Here is a 20,126-nt window from a genome sequence, read left to right as displayed (position 1 = left end):
TTCAATTATTATAATTATTGATAATTCATAAAGACCGGAAGATTGATAACTAAGGTTTACTCATTACAGGAATTGTTTCAAGATTTTTTGAGGTGTTATGGACTGTCATGGTTTAGGAATGGTACTTCCCAATTTAGTGCTCCCACTAAGACTATCCCAACAAACTGCCACTTGGTTCTCCCACTGGGTGGGCTGGAGAGGAGAATTGGAGTCCAAAAAAGGTAAGGATTATGGGCTGAGATGAGAACAATTTACTGGAAACAGCAATGAAATAAGAAAGGAAGCAGTAACAGCAACAATATTAATGAAGAGTCTCCCTTCCCACCCTCTCCAAGCAATAACCTCTGGATCCTGGCCATGCCCCCTCTTGGCTCCTGCAAACGTTAACCCTGTTCTGGCTAGAACCAGGACATGGGGCAAAGGTAGAACTTCTCATGTTTGATATTTTGTTTTGAAAAATACGTTTAAATACATTTTTGTTCGTGAATCCTAATAGATTTTATCCACCTCAGTACCTGTCCTGGTTGTTCTGGCTTCATCAAAAACAGCAGTATCTGCAGTTCATCCAGTTGTGCATTATGCAGTGCTACTGATACCTGTCATTAGTGATTCATTCTTTCTCTGCCCTCTGAGCAGAGACAGGTTTTTGTTTTATGCATCTGTCCCTCTTAGTATCCTTACCAATGGATGCAGATGAACGCTGCTGAGGTGACTGGTACCATAAAAGCACAGTGCAATGAGGCCTGTGGTATGTCTTGGTCACTGTGGAGGTTTTCAACACCAGGGAAAGCCTTGCCCACAGGCAAGATTCTCAGAGCTTGAGGTCCTTTATCAGTGATGGTCTCTGGAGCTTTGGGTAACCTTTTTGCTGAAGGAGAACGCTGATTGCCTCATAGATAAGGACCAAGAACCCAGATGCGATTTGCTTGATGTGGGAGGGCAACGCAAAATAGAGAGGCTAGATTTGAGATGGCTGTGAGAGTGCACTGCAGAGAAGATACATGAGACTGTCCCCATGGGACTGTGGCTCCTCTCTTGGGCACTTTCTGTGACTCTACCCTCAGCAGGAGACAATAAAGTAGCACTGCAGTAGTAGCCACTGAAGGTTAAAAGTAAGATTCACTCCCAATTTTGTTGCTATTGTTTGCATCGTATTCTGCTGTTAAATCGACAATAGTTCTGAATATTTTCCTGACAAAGGTGCTCATCTTTTCTTACTTGTTTAGGACCAATCGTGACCAAGAATGTCCTGTCAGAGGCATTTCTGAGTCATAATAATGATGCTTAAGGAAACAAAAAGTTCTAGCTAAACTTTTAAAACAATTTTGTTTCTCTTCCCTTACTGAGTGAACAACATTCTTGTGAACATTTTCTGAAGAAAGAAAATTTGTGAGCATTGATTTGGTTGTTCAGCTCTTTCTGGTATTGATTTTGTTCGCATTACTATTTTCTTTGAAATCAAATGCATTTGTGTGTACTGTTTGCAGCCTGTTTCCAAATCTGTTTCTATGTTTTCTTCTGATAATGGCTTCTTTAGATGCTCTAACTACTCTCTGTGTCTGCATCGACAGTGTGGATGTGTGATCAAGACTTAGTTTAGGCTAGCTTATTTTTAAAAGGAAATGAAAGAACTTTTTAAAAAATCTTAGCTAGTGATAGAGTTGTGATTGCATCATATCATCACCCTAAGATGGCCTAAGGTGGAACAAAGAAAATCTGACTGTCTGATAATACCTCTTTTCAAAAGATATTCCACATTTTGAATATTTTTTGAAATTTGGACATTACTGGCTGATTATCTGAGGATGGGAACAGTGAAATAGTGGCAATGCTTTTAAAATGTCTAAAAAGGGTATGCCTCTGGAAATGCATGATTTGTAGTTAAGCTGTGCATAGTCTTCTCTGCATTACATTGTGTTGCTTTTTGTGTTGCTTCATTTTGATGATTATATTGTGATGGTATCTGGAGACTCTATGTATGGATTTAAGCCTTGTTATTCAGTACCTGCTCCTTGTACCTGTTAAGAATGAAAAGGTGGCATCTCTTCCAATGAACTTACAGTCATTTTTCATATGTGTCAAAGAAGGAGCTTTGGAGTTGTTTTGGAGACAGCACCCAGCTATGTGATAATTGATCTCTTGGGCTGGTGTACCATATAATACTGTCCTATCACTATGTATTATGCTCCCTAACAGTCAACCCTGGCAGGGAAATAGCTTAGTTGTTTTCCATGGACTATAATTGACGTGACACGATTATCCTGTTTTCTGCCTTCCAGCATAAACATGGACATTACATGGCAGCATTTCCATATGACACCTGATAGGTTCACCTGGGCTGGTCCTCATCTCTTGAAGGAGGATGAAATTTAGCTTGTCTGCCACTGTTTCATACATGTCTGGGTACTAGTACAGTCTGAAATGAGTTACCTAAAAATCTTATAAAATCTCTCTTGCTAGAGTTAGTCCTCTAAGAGCTGGAGCAGTCTTCCAATTTTTGCCTCTGTTTACACAGAAACACAGATCATTATCTTCTTTGTATCAATCATTTGGACATTACAGAACTGATTATTTGACAATCTTTTTTTTGTTGTTTAACCAGCAAACTCAAGTCTTTCAGCTCTTTCTTATATACCAGGCTGCCTAAGTCAATTCTCTTCAGTTTGGGTATGTTCAATAGCTGGTAATAGTTAAAGCATTTTATAGAGGAGTGGGGAAAAGAGTGGAAAAGAATGCAACACTGAGTGAGCATCCACATGTTCCTCTCCAGGGCTAAACGTGTATGCAAAAGGATATCAGGGCTAAATCTCCTCACCTGCACTTACATTTAAAATTGTATATTTGTAATCTGGTCCAAAATGTAATTAAATTTGTGTTGTACGTGTAAGTTGTTAGATGCATCCTGCAACATTTTAGTTCTGGGGTATAATTCATTATTCTTCATGCAGTGTTCTGCCTTTAATTGCTTGTTTTCAGAGTCAAATATCTTTGTCTCTATCTACATTCTTGTCTTAGGCTATGTTGAGAGTGAGACCTCAGTAAGTTGCTAACCTGGTTAGTGTTCAGTGTGCATCATCAGATTGTGGGACTCTGTTATTGCTCTTATTAAGAGTGAGCAGCCTTGCTAAAGACTAGACTAACTTCTCAGGTTGGTACAGTTCTGTTGTGTTCAGAGAGGATGAAGAACTGAACCTACCACAGCTCTAGCTAGATAAAAGAGTGTAAGTCACAAGTTTAGCACTTCTTTGATACTCTGAAAATAATGAATGCCTTTCTTCTAAACCAGGAGTCATAGATCCTATGTACAACAAAGAGATATCCCGGACCACAAATAAACAAATTCTCTAAAACACGCATACATCTTTAATGCATTACTTGCAGAGACAGGTGAGGAAGAAACAGCCTGCGCCTCTGGCATCATCTGAGGAAGTAGCTATGTAAAGTCAGTATAATCTTTTTCAAAAGTTAAAAATCAATGATAGAGTTTTTGAAAATAGTGTGTGGAAGACAGCTAAAGAAATAGTTTCATTGCCAATAAATTGTTACCAAAAGGTATATTGCATTTTAAAATTGCAAATAAAGATATCTCTAATTCCTGTATGTAATATTAAGATATTTTTTAATATTATTGACATATTAAAGGAATTTCTTACCTACTAGGAGCAGTAAGGGGGAAACAATCTTGAAAAACTGGAAGATGTTTCATGTTCAGACAGTATCAGAAGACTTAAAAGATAAAACATGCTTATCCTGATTGCACAAATTACTTTAAGCAACACCTATTCATTGCAGCATGGTTTACCCCACAAGTTTAAAGAAAATGTAGAAGGAAAATCAAGAGACTGATAGGGAAAGAATAACATAATTACTGATCAGACTCTCTTCCTGGGTCACATCCGAGCAGATTACAAAAGTGGAAAGGATAGTTATCACTGTGTTATTGGTGGGGAAATGTAGATGGAGAAGCAAGATAAATTTAAATGAAACCAATTGCCCAGAGTGACTTAGCAGTCTGTGACAGAACTGGGACTGGAACCAACATGTCATGAGACCTTTTCCAGCAGGTTACCCAATTGGTCATGCTGCCTCTTAGCATGTATCCCACAGTAACAAAGTGCCTGTTATTTTACCCAAATCTGAGCTATACTGTAAATACACAACAAGTTCTTAGAGCTGGAGACAGCTGTAGTTGCCCAGCAGACAAAAGAAATGTCAATTCCCTAGAAAGGACAGCAGATTTGCTCAAAATGGGAGGGCTGGAAAGGGTGTTTGACCATGTAGAGATACTGAGCCCCACCATTCCTCACTATATTGTCAGGGTCTCAGTTGGTTACCATGGGTTCATGAGCCATCAACTCTTTTATGCTCTTAGGAGCAAATGCCCTGCATTGCTCCCTGGTAAAAATCAATTTTCTGATTGATACTCCTTAGCAGTATCAGAGAGATTCCCAACCACCACCAAATACTCCACATATATCAGACTGACACACCAAGGGAAAGTTAGTTGCACAGATTTACAAGTACCCACCTTGCCACTCACCTGGAAACTCTGGAAAACCACAGGAGACAATTCATCCACACGGTGTGGCAGTGCCCAGCACACAGAGCAACCTGGTCTAGTGGGAGGTGCCCCTGCCCACAGCAGGGGTGTTGGAACTAGATGGTCTTTAAGATCCCTTCCAACCCAGGCCATTCTATGATTCTGTGATAGCTGTGCCCACCCAGACAGGTCTGGAGACAAAACAAACCCAGAACAACTGCTGTGTGTCAAGATTTAATGCCATACTTGTAGCTCACTGTGCAACCTTCTGAGACATGACCACCTTTCTCAGAAATTAGAATTTTCTTCTCTATCAGGGCTCAGAGTTTAAATCACAGTAAGATAAAAGTACACTGCTATTTTTTTCATATTGTTTTTCATGGTGAAGGGATGTGATCACATGTTGGGTGAGACAGCTCATTACATGGACTGGATTGCAGACATCTGGGTGCAGCAGACCAGATGGGAAAGGTGGTTTAAAAAGTATTTTACTCTTGAAAAAGGTTATCTTAAAATGCATAGGCATTTTACTTCTCTATCACAGAAATCTCTTGATTTGCAACTGACACGGGATGTACCAATAACGGGTTTGTTAAGTCAAACTAGCTCTGTGTACTCTTTTCTTACCAGTTGTCTTTATTGCAGAAATTTCTTTGAATCTCCATTCATGACCTGAGCTCCCACTTGCAGGAGGTAACAAACAGTAGTGAATGGTTTTGAATAAAGAGCTGTCAGAAAAGTTCTTGAAACACCTCAATTTTTCAATTTGCTGTATGTGTTTAGTGCTATATGGTTATGCTTTAAGATATTTGTAGTAATTTCTTAGTTACAACATATCTTTTCAAATACAGTTAGCCAAACCGATTGCTATGTAAGCCTGTCCTTGCCCACCGCTTCCCCCGAGACTGTCCGGACCAAAACCATTAAAAACTGCAAAGATCCAGTGTGGAATGAAACATTTTGCTTCAGGATCCAGAGCCAAGTAAAGGTAAGATGCAGAGTGCATTTGTTTGTCTTTTGGGGCAGAGACATCATCGTGTGATCGATGTGTAGGGCAAAATAAAAATAGAAATAAATATGCGTGAGGGACTACGAGAATATTGGTAAGGGCATTTGGAGTAGAATGTAGCAGCAAAATTGAATTTAATTTTCTGATATGTAAAAAATAACCAAGATATTTCATAACTATTCCTATACTGTTCTATCACTTGTCAATTTTTCATCACTGCTTTTCACAATTAAATGTGAAAATTTCAGAGTAAATTGAATAGCATAAAAGAAATGTATGAGCTAGGTAGTGGAAGCATTAAAGGGCTGTACTTTTTAACAATTCCTTTGTAACGACCAGAAATAAAAAAGTCACAAAGCAACAGCTGAAGTTTGCTAAAGAGAACTTCATGAACTTTTATCATGACGATAAATGTTAAAGCTTAAGAAGATTTGCAAGTCCCACTATCTTCTCCTTCCAAAAGACAGCACCAACATCAGAGTCCAGGAGTCCACAAAGATCAGTGGTAGGCTAAGTAAACCAAGCTTACTTCACATCAGGGGCAATCAGTCTCTGCTTTACAGCTTGCACTGTTCATTTCCTAATGCTGGTGCCAGATCAGGACTTTCTACAGTAGCAAATAATCAGGCCAGTCCTGTGGCTCTCTCAAGAATTGATAAACTCCTCCAAAAGAGCATTTGGAATAGCTCAATGTATTCCTACACCACAGGGTCTCCAGTGAACAATCTCTCTTGCCTTTGACTGCAGAAGTTGCCCGTGGTACATGTTCTCAGGCTTTCTTCCACAGTAAGGTGGTACTGGCCCTGTTTGGTATTGCTTTCAGCTTCCACATGTCTGCCCATCAGTGCCTACAGCTAGTGCTCTCCCTGCAAACCTAAAAAATTCCAGCCTCTTTCAAAATGCCAGTGAGGCACAATTTCATGAAGCCTTGCAGTTTTACCAGAGGTGAAAGGCATGGGACACACATTGCAGCATGGGAACAAACATCCACTGATGTGCAACTCTTGCACACAAGCACCTGCTCTTCCTGAAAAGATTTTCAAAACTGCACTAACACACAGAACAGCTAAAAAAATATCTTGGCTGCAGAAGCTGCTTGAACTTGTTTTTCAGGAGTAGTGTTTGGAAAGACCTTATGTTTACTTTCAGTAAATTTGCACCAGGAGACAAAACATGTGGCATTAGCTGGAGTAATTTTCAGTGTGTGGCTACAGCAGCGTGGTGGGGGCTGTGGCTTGAGTGTAGGCTGCAAAAATGTGTCCTGGGGATCTGGGACAACCAAAGCTCAGCAGTTAAGGCTCTTGAGCAATTCCTGTGCTCATTACCCTCTGAGCAGAACCAGCGTTTGCTGGTCTGGTTGTTTTCTCCTTCGCTGTCTTGTGTTTTGCTGAGGCATTCATCTTCCCATTCTCTGGTAGCCAGAGCTCAGTAAAACCATATAATACACTGTTACTGCAGAAGAAAAGGCCTGTTTGGGCATGTTTGTGCTGATTCCTACCAGGAAGAGCAGTGTTTACTGACAGGCATCTGTTTTGATGAATGTCTGACAAACAGGTGGCTAGAAAGGCTTCCCAGGCTTGTGCTCTAGGCACAACTTCCACAGTTCCAGGAGGGTGACCCTTCCCAGAGCTGGTGACACACAGCCCTGCCAAGGGCTATCTCTGCTCGTTGCCTGGCTCCCAGTGATGCTGCCCTCATATTCTCTGTCAGGAGAGACAGAAACAGTGAACTTCCCAGTTATCCCTGGCTGCTTCCTACACATCATCCCAGGGGTGCAGCCAGAGATCTCCCTTGGTCAGCCTGCACCCTGTGCATGCCTCTCCTGGTGAGCTGGGAGTAACTGGGACTGCAAATCAGTTAGTCACTCAGAAAGTAAGTCAGTCATTTAAGCCAAATAAGGATATTCTATTGCAGTATCACAGCTAGGAGAACTGATCTGCTCTTCAGTGCAAGCTTGCCTTCTACTAACTGCAGACTATTGCTTTTAAGCATATTACCTCCATCACCTTCCATAATCCTTTACAGGCTATTTATAGCTGGCCTGTGAACCAAGATGGTATGGCTGCTTGTCTCTACCTCTCGACAGTATGTTTCTGTAAGCAAGTGTCATGGAAATGGTTGACCACAGTGCGATACTTTTACACAGGTGGCCTTAAAGGTCAGCAGCATTTCTGTCTTCTGACAGTAAACTGCAAACTCAAGGTCATTTTCCATCTCTCCCTTGCTGGTTTCTTGCAGGATGATAGATGTAAAAATTGAATGGTTGGATTCTGGAGTGGCTTCCTTTCAGTGTATATGTCTAGTCAATCATTTATCACATTTAGGTATGGACTTTCCTGAGATACATTATGAGCTTCTAAGACAAGCAAGTTCACGTGCTCGATCTCTTTTATCCATGTGTTTGTGTGCAAGACCATGAGCCTACCTGTGCCTTTAATAAACATCAAGCCTCTTAGCAAGTTGCAGTTAAATCTGATGCATAAGTAAGAATCTGAGATAAGTGCTCCCTGTAATTTGCATGAAAATGAGCTGCTGAATATATTGAGGGAGGCCTGAATTATTGCCCCACTGAGAAAACAGCAGTTAAAGTTCACTCGCTCAGCACTCTGAGAGGCATCTCTGAGCCAGCTCATGTCTAGCTACCAATCAGGCACAGGAGAGGCTGTTACCTTCTCCTGTCCATCCAGACAGGTGACAGAGGAGGGAGATGTATACAGGATTTGTACAATTTAACAAAAGCATATCACTTTCTGTAGATTACATGGTAATTATCTGCATGTGATCTGTTTAATAATTTACAGGATAAAATTATGCAACCATGAAGTAATTATATGGTGCATCCTTAGTGTATTTTAATTGCTGCTTATATCCAAGGATTTTTATTCTACCAATAGCAACAAAGTCTGGTTTTCTACAATTCAGAAAAAAATGGTGACCTCAAACCAAACTGGAGGCCAAACATGTTTTTCCATATTCAGTGATTCTACTAGCTTTTGTCATTTAAATTATTCTGAAGTACAACTCAACAATAAACCCAACTCTGTGCTAGGTTCAGAATATCTTTCTTCATCTCTGTGTGGATGCAAAGGTTGTGCATGCTCTCTCACTTCTCCCTGTTCTTTCTCTGTTTTTCTTAACATGCTGAGCACATCATCTTGTGTCTCTGTGAGGTCTCAAAATAGGATCCTAATTCTGTACCTCTGTTCACAGAATATTCTTGAGATGAAAGTCTATGATGAAAATGCTGTCACTCAAGATGACCTCCTCTTCACTGTTCTCTTTGATGTTGCTAAAGTCCAGCTTGGAGAAACTGTTCACTTGACATTTCAGCTAAATCCAAAGGTGAGTGATAAAACTGCCTTGGTCACAGGAAGAAAATACATTTTTTGATATTATCTCCTAAGTAAGTTCTTTTAAAGCAATTGTAGGTAAGAGAGTTTGTTTCCTCTTGGTATGCACTTCATATACCCTGTGAAGAACCTTCCAAATCTTAATCAGCAAAGTAGACAAGGACATGATCCTGAAGGCTTTTGCTAGCTCAACAAACCTCCTAGCAGGTGTTTTTTCTGACACCAGAGTTGCCTTTTTTCCCTCTTTTTTGTCTCTGTCGCTCAAACAGGTTTTGTTGGAAATACAAAACTTGATCACAATTGCACAAAGTTTCTTTGTTAGAATTTCTTTTCTTGGCAAAAGCACTTGTGAGTTTGGGCATACTCTGGCAGTATTCACTTAAAAATGGATTCCTTGCCCCGTAATTATTTTGAATATACCCAAAGATAATACAAAGATCCATACCGAGGTGCTAAAACCAGTTGATGGCCAGCTGCTCAAACTATTTTATTGTTTCAGTGTGCCTGAACACCTACATGATGACTTCAACATGGGATGTGGGTATTCAATTTAGATACTTCTATAGATTTGCTATTTCACTAACTCTTCTTATAGGGTACGTATAGGTATTCAGCTCCACAGTGATTTTGGCAGGCAGTCTGCCTTAACTTGTCTGGGCACTGCTCAGTGTGTTGTCTGTGTTATAGGAGTCCTTTCAATTGGAAGAACCGAGAATGCCCTCTTCTATACAGAAGTATCCCTCTTCAGATAACATTACACGGTACAAACCCAAGCCTTTAGACAGTTTTAAGCCAACAGTTACTGCTGCAGGACTGCCTGCCCTTCTACTCTGCCTCACCACCAAACAGAGCAGGGCAGTTTGGCCTGAGGACTGATGGTTAACAAAGGAGGGAGAACACTTTCAAAATCACTCTAACTCAAATGCTTTTACTCCTCAGACTATACCCTGGAGCAGGAAGGAAATTTGATTTGATTGAAGGACTCTTTCAGAAGCCAGAATAATAATTGACAACCATAGCTAATGAGAAAGAAAATTAATTGAGATGCTTATAATAAATCAATTTTTTTACAGACACAGGAGATGCTAGAGGTTGAGTTTACATCGGAGAGCATGTGAGTAACACCCACACGGAACCATAGATGTGCCCTTTTGTAAACAGTCAAACACATACTACCATTTAGTCTAAAATAGTTTAAAATGCCCAGCATGACAGTAAAGGCTGGTGTCAATTAAGTTAGTTGTATATTGGCTAAAACTCTGTCTTCCTTACCTACCAAGAATCATCCTGGTTATTAATTTGTCCTATTACTTGCTTGAAGAGGGAGGATAGTAAGAACTGTGGTCATCATGCTTATTACAACTATTGTTTACCATTATCATTAAAAAAAAAAACCCAAGCATATTTCAGATATCTTCTAAAATTAAAAATCAGTGACATGTCAATGATAAGACAAACTTCAAGGAAAGTATTATTCCTTGGTGTTCATTTAGGAGTGTATTTAGGTGATACTACTTCTGATTGCAATTTTTTTTCTCTTTCAGTCCAGTCCCTCCTGAAAAGCTTGTGACTAATGGTGTATTAGTGGTAATTTTAAACTATTGCTCTTATATCTTTGTGGTCATGATAGCAATGGGAATGGTGAATCTGGCAGGTGCCCCAACACCCCACTGCAGGCAAGGCTGAAGGGGAGAGAGATGGGGGTCAAACACAGGTAGCCATCCTGTTGTGCTGCTCCCCTTGGAAGGATGTGTTAGGAAAGAATTTGCAGAGTCATTTGGGATCTCCAGAGACCTGTTCACCACCACAGGTTGATATCAAGCCTCTTGGCAAAGCCTGAAGTGGTCCTTCACTGGCTTACTGCCACTGTGTCATTCCTTTGGGGATCTTCTATTGTGACTCCCTCACAGGCATCCTGCTTTCCCCACTTCCACAGGATGATATGGAAGTTGCTTTCTCAGCTGCCCTTAACTCATTACTTAAAGGAGGTAGCACTTGGCTGTCCAGCTTCACCAAAGCAGACCAGCAAGGACATCCCTGTGATTTGGCCCACCCATCAGTTTACCCTCAGGAGGTCTCAACACACTCCCATTTGCCCCCCTGTTATTCCCTTTTCTTCCCAGTGCTGTCCAAAACCACCACAACAATTTTTCTTTCAGTTGAAGCCTGTCACATTCTCAGAGTGCCAAAGCCTTTCTCTTATCAGCCTAACCAACACAGGGTGGGCTATTTTCCAGACCCCAGGGACCCAGGTGACCAATGACAGCTAGCAGTAAAGTGGGATGTTTTATACTTTATACTTTATAAACTCACATCTGGGATGTTTTATACTTTAATCTTGCATTGTTCATCCCTGCTACAGTCTCGTGAAATTTCCTGCTTGGAAGTTCTAGGGGACAACAGATGGACAAAGAAAGAGCCTTCAGGTTAGACTTCAAACTAGAAACAAACCTCTTCTTTTCTGGTTAAGTGACTTTTCTTGGTTGGTTGATTGCTTTGGGGTTTTTTTTTTGTTTGTTGTATGTTTTTTTAAATTATTTTTTGGTTTTAGTTTGTTTTGGTTTTGTTTGTTTGGATTTTTGTCTGTGCACATTGGTTTTGTTTGTTTGTTTTCTTTCATTTTCTCATCTGGTAATTCTCCTACTTTATTCTTACAATTAGAGCACAGGAACTGGATGGTTAGGAGTGTATACGCAGGTTTACAGACTCAACAGTTACAGTGAGTCTGTGCTAACTAATTATAAAAACTGGACTTTGAAATGAAAGGAATGACTCTTACAAGTGCTGTAAAGTTGAAGAAAATATATATTTCTGTCTCAACTTACATTTTGTCAAATTTGTCTGTATGTCTGAGTTTTTAAAATATCTACTGCAGCTTTATAAGCTTTTTGGAGTTTTGTAGTTTGTTTTTGATTTGCTTGTTTGCTTTTCTTCTTCTTTTATTTCTTGTAATGTTCCTTTGCTGGACAAATAGAGTTTGGAAGCATTGCTAAATGGTTTATATATAAACTTCTGGAAGACCATTTAACGTTCCATTTCTGAGATCATAGTCATTAACTTCTCTATATATTTTCTGTGTTTGGATTTTTGTTCTAGAAAAAGACTTCTTGTTTTCAGTGAAGGGATCATATGAGAAGAGCCAGACCCTGTCACTGGGCTCTTTCTGGCAACCTCTGAAGCCCCTGAACTTCCATTATATCAAGTACAGCCTGTCAGAGCTGTGCATGGCTCTAGCAGACAAGAAGCCTCATTTCTGCTCGGTATGTGATCATTAGCTTGAGTAAGCACAGTAAACTTGTGTTTTTCTGCACTTGACTGAGGCAAGTGGAAAGAGTTTGTATTTTTAGTAAAGAGCTCTCTTTCATGAACTTCCGCTCTGAAACAGCATTGTAACCCTGAAGACATGCAAATATTAGATGCCAACTTGAAAACTGCTAGACAAGGGACCCCATTTGAAAAAAGTAAATTGTAAGCAGTGCTTTTGTACAGTGTATATATGAACTATTTTTCTACATTATAATTTCTTTTTCAGTGTACTTCAGGTGAAGACAAAAAAGACTGCCATGCATCCCTCACTATTCCTCTGGATTCTCTTCCATTCAGTGAGAAAGTGGCAGTAGCAAAGGTGATTGATACCAACTTCTTAGAATAAATAAATTAGAGCTATAGACCAAAAATCAGTGGGGGTGTGTTAATTAGATCAGTGTGAAGTAGGGGTTTAGATATTTAATTGTTAGTGCTCTCAGCTTCCTAATAATTCCTAACATTTTGAACCTGTATGTTTTCATATGAACCAAACAGAACAAAGAAATCACAGCCAAACACATGACAAAGGGATTTCTGTGGCCACCTCAGGGACTAACATGGATCAGAGCAAATGCAAATGATGAGGCAGGATGGAGCACACCAAGGCAGAGTTGGTGTTGGTTTTTACTGTACACGACTCTCTTTATCTTTAGTATAAAACAATATAAGGAAAATAAAGTGGACTTGGAAAACTTTTGAAATTTAGATAGATTTTCTGATTATTATGGCTTTGTGGTTCAATATGGCTTTTAGAAAAAGAGAAAGGCTTCAGAGCTGATGGTAAAGAAAGAACATAAAATGATCTCCAGTGTTTATATTGTGTGTTGTTTTTTTTTCCTAGGATGAGACAATCAATTTACATGTGAAGTCAAATGACTGGTAACAAATTCTGTTTTTGAGTTTTGTGGTTGTGAAAAAAAGATGTTTCTTTGCCTTCTTACCTATTTCTGAAACTAAGGGAGAAAGTATTTAGTTAATGATTATATTTACCTATTCACCTATGTTCATTATCCATGTCCAGAAGGTGGTTAATTGTGCTAGGTGGATTTTCCTGTTATGCTGCTATATAGAAGTTCAGTTAAGATGGGGAGAATAATGTTTTCTGGTTGCAACATCTGTAGAGCTATATATTTAGAAAAAGATGTGTTTACTTGCCTTTCCTTACTTAAATTAAAAAGACATGATTTTAACATGTTAAAAATGTTAAAAATACAGAGTATTTGTATTTATAAAATCTGGTGGTCTTGAGGCAAGAAATCCTAAATATTCCACTGTTTGTAGTATCCTATATGGATTGTAGTATTTATGTTAGACACTTTCTGATAATCAGTGTAGTAATAAAGAATATTTCTTTTTGTAAGATTTTGCTACATTTTGCAGTTCATCAGCCTTTTCTTTACCTTATCTATACTATCTGTGATGTGCTTTTGTGGGGCCGCAGTAGCAGCTTTTCTAAGCCTCATAATAGATTTTCAACTTCTAAGCAAGCATCCAGTTACTAATTTTAAGTGATTGTGCATACCCTGTTTAACCCTGGCCTTTGTTTGAGGTCCAGAAACTTAGATGTTCGCTTGGAGTTTGGTCTATGTACGGAGGAGAAAAATTTCCTGCAGAAAAGGAAGAAGTTTGTGGCTTCTGCTCTGAAAAAAGCACTACATTTAGAACAAGACCTACAAGATCATGAGGTATGGGGAGGACCACAGGGACTGTAACATACTGTGTAACACGAATGTGTCATGCTCGTAGCCTTTTGCATATTGTTCCTTAAGTAGCCCTGATACATTCACTGCACCATGTAAAGCATTGAGGAATGTGTTCCTACATTTTCTACTTTAGATGAAGCAATGTGAGAACCAGGATAGTATCAAACCCTCTTGATACATGTTTCTTCAGAAAACATAATGCCATAAATCAGAATTTTTTTCTCTATTTCTTTTTCATCTGTGCATTATAGACCTGGATAGTCCGAATGTTTTAGCTGATCATTCAGTCACCAAGACCTCATAAGGTATTTTATCAGATTTTTGGAGGGAGAAAATCTAACAGTTAAAGTGATGCATAATACTGGCTGATGAGAAAGTGACCTATTATAGACTCTCCTCTGGTGCTCATCATCTCAGCTGTAGTTCCTCAAATAAAACAAAGACATTCAATATTTTTTCTCTAATCCACTTGTCTGAGCTAGGGTTCATATTAGTTAATGTTCATGCTAGTGTGGGGATGGTTGGTGCTTTAGGGAGGGAGCATGGTCTGTGATCAGGAGCTTGAGAAATTAAGAACTAACTTGAGAGCTGGTTAAATTTTTTTCACCTGTGTTTTCTCCTTTGTTCAGGACAGGTGGACCAAAGGCATATTAGGTAATATATGACAGCATGGTTTTAGATATTATAAATTATGCCTCTGCTCACAAACTGATCATATTACATTGTCTCTCATTGGCACAATAGTTTCAATGAAAAAACCCAGCAGTTTCTCAAGTATAAGAATTTTTAGGGGAAGTACTTCTAACTATTATTTTCAGATTTTCCAGCAAGAGAATATTTCCTTATAGTCAGGTAAAGCCAAATCAGAATACTTTGCTTTGACCTGAAATGTTCGATTTGAATCAGGAAAATGTTGAGTCTTTCTTTGATGCAATTGCCAGGAAATGTGTGTGGAAAATGTCAGTGGGCTCATCTTCTCCCAGTGGGTTTCTCAGTGAAATCTGTCTTCCTGTAACACATTTTAGATTTCCATACAATTAGGCTTTATCACTGCATTACATATACTCTAGGTACTTTGTAGGAAATGTAATCTAGCTATTATGCTTGACTTACAGAGAGGATGAGCTCTGCTTGTTATCAAAATAAACCTCTCAAGAGAAGATGTTTTGCTGCAGAAAATGCAGTCTAATATTGAAATGCCTTGAAACAATAAGTTTTGATGCAGAAAATGCAGTCTAATATTGAAATGCCTTGAAACAATAAGTTTTGATGCAGAAAATGCAGTCTAATATTGAAATGCCTTGAAACAGTAAGTTTTGATAAGCCAGCATGTAAAAATCTACAATCAAAATGATTGATTTTGATCAAAATTCTCAATATTAGTTAGTTAGGTTTGGTTTTTTTGTCTTGTGCAAAACACACAGTTTTCATTATTTTTCTTCCATGCTTGGGGAAGTGGTGAAATGTTGGAATTCTTTGTGGGGCTGTCATGCTACATTTCACTCAGCACTGATCATTTGTGTGGGTAAACAAAGTGTTGCTTACCACTGCTGTGTTGATGATTAAACAGGTACCAGTTGTAGCAGTGATGACAACAGGAGGTGGCACCCGGGCTCTGACATCTCTGTTAGGCAACCTGTTGGGTCTTCAAAAGCTGGGTCTCTTGGATGCCATTTCATACATCACTGGGTCATCTGGTTCAACATGGTAAGGACATCCCAAACAAAGACATCTCTCATCATCTCTATAGTGTGCTGTGTGAGATACTTACTCTTCATTTTTGTAAAGAAAGGTGTACTGCTTCAGTTTTGAGCATTTTTTATTCCCGCGTTAGGAGCACATTTCCCAAGCCAGTGAATTTTCCTTGATTCTTTGTTTCAGCTCTAGGGTCTTTCCTCCTGAGTCACTGGGGTGCAAATCACAGCCTTGTGCATAAACCTTAGTAGCAAAGAGGGGCTTTTTTCAAGTCCTCAAGTTTCACTAGTGATTTGGGAAACTCTAAATCAAAAAATATTTTCAACAATAAACTAAGCCCAAAAGATGCTTTTAAAGAAACTCAGCTAGTTCATTTGATGTGGACCTTAAATCTAAGTCTAAAAAGTGAAAGTTTCTCTGCATATGACAGTGCACTTCCTTTCTTTCCGCCAGGACTTTGTCACATTTGTATCAGAGTGCTGACTGGTCACACAAGGATCTATCAATACCGATCGGTGAAGTCCGCAGACATATGACCAAGTGCAAGCTAAGCTGCTTTTCCCTGGAGAACTTGAAATACTATGCAAAGGAGCTAAAACTGAGGAAGCAAGAGGGATACCAGATCTCTAGTGTTGATTTTTGGGGCCTTCTGCTGGAAAAAGCCTTAGATGATGGGGTAGCGTTTTTCCTATATTTTCTCTAGCTACTGAATACTATTGTATGAAGCTCCAGGGACAGATGCCTGAGAGCATGCCAGCATTATCCAGCTGATGATTTCTGCTGATTAACAAATGGGTTTTAGAATTGTTAAGGTTGGAAAGGCCTGTATGTCCAATCATTATCCTATCACTATCTTGTTCACCACTAACCCATGTCCCCAGGTGCCACACCTGCGCAAGTTTCAAACACTTTCACAGATGGTGATTCCACCACTTCCCTAGGGAACCTGTTCCAATGCTGACCAGTGAAGAAATTTTTCCTAATATTCAATTTAAACCTCTTTGGGCACAGCTGAAGTCCATTTCCTCTTGTCTTATCACTTGTTGCTTGGAAGAGACCAATCCCCACTTGTCTACTACTTCCTTTCAGGAAGTTGTAGAGAGTGATAAGGTCTCCCCTGAGACTCCTTTTCTCCAGGCTACACAACGCCATCTCCTTCAGCTGTTCCTTGTAAGACTTTTTCTCTAGACTGTTTCCCAGCTCCATTGCCTTTGCTCCATGTCCTTCTCTGGACATGCTCCAGCACCTCAATGTTTTTCATATAGTGAGGGGCCCAAAACTGGACAGAGCACATGAGGTGTGGCTTCACCAGTGCTGAGTACAGGGGAACAATCACTGCCCTAGTCCTACTACTACTACTGCTGATACAGGCCAGGATGCCCTTGGCCTTCTTGGCCACCTGGACACACACACTGGATCATGTTCAGCTGCTGACCAGCACCCCCAGGTCCTTTTCTGCTGGGCAGCTTAATAGCCTCCCTTCCCTCAGCCTGTAGTGCTGCATGGGGTGGTTGTGATCCAGATGTAGGATCTGGCACTTGGCCTTATTGAACCTCATACAGGGGCCTTGGCCCATTGATCCAGCCTGGCCAGATCTCCCTGCAGAGCCTTCCTGCTTACCAGCAGATCATCAGCTCCCACTAAGATTAGTGTTGTCTGCAAACTTGTTGAGAGTTTTGTCCCATGTACCTCTTAATGCATAATTAGCAGCTGAAGGGGTTTCTGTAGAGCAGAAAACCTGTGTCTCCTTCTACAAGTATGAGTAGTTAGTCTAACTAATGAGTCATGTTCTTGGTTTATTTTACTCTGTTCATCCCTGTGAGAACAAATTTCCATGTAAAGTGGATGTATTTATGAGAAAGGAGACCATTTTTTCAAAAAGCATCCTACAACTCTGCCTGTAATTAAATAAGCTTGTGTGGATGTGTAAATATGTAGATCACTCCTTTGTTAGAAAAATGTTTGGACACAAAATGAGTCAAGAGAATAGCAAAATCAAGAAGGAAACAGTATTTTGGTGTACTCTTGGAAGCCCATATACTGTGCCAAGAAGGTCCCTTGATTTTGCTCTTTGTCTTTTGTCAATTCACAGAAAAATAACCACAAGCTCTCAGATGAGCAAGAAGCATTGAGTCAGGGTCAAAATCCCCTACCTATCTACATGATCCTCAACATCAAAGAAGATTACAGCCTTTCAGAGTTCAAAGGTGATGGCAAAAATGGGCTCATTTGGTGTTTAAACTATCTGCATTATCTACTTCAACCTCTTCTACAGCTGACCCATAGCATTTACAAAGAGTTTCTTTTCCTCCTTAAATTCTTTTTCCATTTCCAGACTTTATGCTTAGGCTATGGGAGGAACTTATCTTCTATGGGGCAGGAGAATTCTTGGGAAGGTGTTTAAGGACAGACAAGGTACTCACAAGCCTTAGCTCCATGTGTAGGGTAACTCAGGCTGACCCCTCTTGGCATAAATTTCACTTATGTTCTCTCTGGAGAGGGTCATTGGAAAATTCTGGATGAACAACACTGCGAAGCATTACTGATGAGTGGCTGACACCAGTTGAATGATAACTCTTTACCCTGAGGAAGGCCAGTCTGTGGTCAGGTTTATCCTGCAGCTGTCTTTTTGCCTTTTCATAGCCCTTCCAGCAGGGAAGTAGGGATAAGATTAAGATCTAAAAGTTTGTTTTATGTCTCTGCAGAATGGGTGGAGTTCACCCCTTATGAGGTTGGGTTCTTGAAATATGGCGCCTTCATTCGTGCAGAGGATTTTGGCAGCGAGTTCTTCATGGGTCGCCTGATGAAGAAGCTTCCTGAGTCCCGAATCTGCTTCATGAAAGGTAATGTGCTCTATTGCAAAAATTTGAATTGCATAAATACGTACTTTATTTTCAATATAATGCAAACCCTGCATATCAGAACAAGTGCTCTACATCATGCAGGACTGAAACCAATTGTACACCATGTTGTTCTTACTTCTGACTTTCTTAGACAATGGAGATGGGCTAAAAGTGCTGAGAGGAAGCTTCAAACTGCACTACCCACTGTTGCTTTTGTCTTGAATAGTGATGCTCATGCCTGAACTTTCAGGGATGCTTGAAGGGGTTAAGTTCATTTTGAACCAATCAGCATAAGAGTTCCACACAAAAAATATTTGTATTTTGAAACCAAAATTTTTAAATCAAATTTGTCTATGAATGGCATGATCTTAGATGCCAAAGCAGTGTTGTTACTGACTTTATTATAAAATATGGTAATTTAGGATAGTTTTGTGAACTGCTACTGATACTTTTGCAAGTTTAATAGTACTCTTTGTAATTTTACTACCATGATAAATAATTGAAATTTATCATTCTTAATTAAGGAAATTGGGTAGCACCCAGTAATATATGAGAAACTGTTTTGCAGGTTTTATGCAATTCTTGTTTTAATTTTGCTTAATACTGAAACTCTCTAGTACACTTCTTTGTATGTGGGTTCTCTGGGGTAAAGTTGTCTGCAGACAAGTCCATCTGCTATCAAACAGATATCATACATGTAAATAAACACAAGGCACAACAGGACACCAAGGATACAAGTGAAAAATGGTTAATTTATAAAGTGAAAAATTCATATAGCCAGCAACACCACATGGTATTCCTAATTTGGTATTCAGAGAAGCTGTAAATGTCTGTATTTTGCAATAGGAGTCCAGAATCATAGTGTTCAAAACATGAGACAATGGTTAGGCATAAGAAACAAAAGATTGTGCTCAGTCACACAAGCACTAAATGTCACAGCTTTATTAGCTATGCTAAGAGCTTTCAGTGATGTCATGAGTTAAGGAAAAAGTTGTCTGAGGGAAAAGTCAGAAGAAAACACAGGATCCAAGAGTATAAATAGATCTGAAAAGGGCAGGTGAAATTGATGCACAGTAAATCCCACTGGTGGCTCTGAAACACAGTAGTTCAGATGCAGCCACTACTAGAAATCCTAAAGCCAGGAGACTGAGATGCTGGAGAGTACACTGAAGAAGAGATGCCTTCTTCTTCCCTTTTTCTTTTACTCTTCCATTAAGCACTATGCTATTAGAGGTGGGAGGTAGGCCACAGAGCTAGGTGGGACTACAGAGCCTTCTTCTGAGCATGTTGTGCCTCCATTGCAGCTCCTCAACAGCAGCGGGGTAGTGTGTTCATACCCAAGGTGGCCAGGTAGCAAGCACACCCAATATATCCAGCCTGGGCTGAGCTCTGTTCTCAGCTCAGCACCCGAGCCTCATGATCCCACAGCCACGGGTGTACCTTTATAAAGGATAAGGTGGAAAGTTAAAGCAATGTTGCCATCTAGTGATACCACATGCAATGCCCTCTTGGGTTACTACCAAAATGTGCTGTTAGTTATAGGTTGATAGTTTAAATATTGCAGGGAGAGGAAAAAGCTTTTCAGCTAGAGCTGAAAGGACTAGATGAGTTATGGGGATACAAGACCCTCAGGTTTCCAGAAGAAAGGCTGGGGTTCATTAACAGCTTCTTTACTCTCTC

General features: G+C 39.8%; 1 protein-coding gene across 1 annotated transcript in view; it reads left to right on the top strand.

The window, feature by feature from the left end:
• Window positions 1–20,126, top strand: part of LOC107206346 (cytosolic phospholipase A2 epsilon-like) — a 32,966-nt gene that overhangs the window by 7,821 nt on the left and 5,019 nt on the right. The window contains exons 2-14 of the mRNA XM_033515224.1: window positions 5,392–5,528; window positions 8,760–8,891; window positions 9,973–10,013; window positions 10,444–10,486; window positions 11,262–11,325; window positions 11,996–12,159; window positions 12,432–12,524; window positions 13,047–13,084; window positions 13,755–13,890; window positions 15,479–15,615; window positions 16,057–16,279; window positions 17,696–17,810; window positions 18,309–18,446. Coding sequence (XP_033371115.1) covers window positions 5,392–5,528; window positions 8,760–8,891; window positions 9,973–10,013; window positions 10,444–10,486; window positions 11,262–11,325; window positions 11,996–12,159; window positions 12,432–12,524; window positions 13,047–13,084; window positions 13,755–13,890; window positions 15,479–15,615; window positions 16,057–16,279; window positions 17,696–17,810; window positions 18,309–18,446 — 1,461 coding nt within the window. The remainder of the gene's footprint in view (window positions 1–5,391; window positions 5,529–8,759; window positions 8,892–9,972; window positions 10,014–10,443; window positions 10,487–11,261; window positions 11,326–11,995; window positions 12,160–12,431; window positions 12,525–13,046; window positions 13,085–13,754; window positions 13,891–15,478; window positions 15,616–16,056; window positions 16,280–17,695; window positions 17,811–18,308; window positions 18,447–20,126) is intronic.

This window comes from Parus major, chromosome 5 (assembly GCF_001522545.3).
Source record: "Parus major isolate Abel chromosome 5, Parus_major1.1, whole genome shotgun sequence".
NCBI lineage: Eukaryota > Metazoa > Chordata > Aves > Passeriformes > Paridae > Parus > Parus major.
This window is presented reverse-complemented; position numbering and strand designations above follow the sequence as displayed.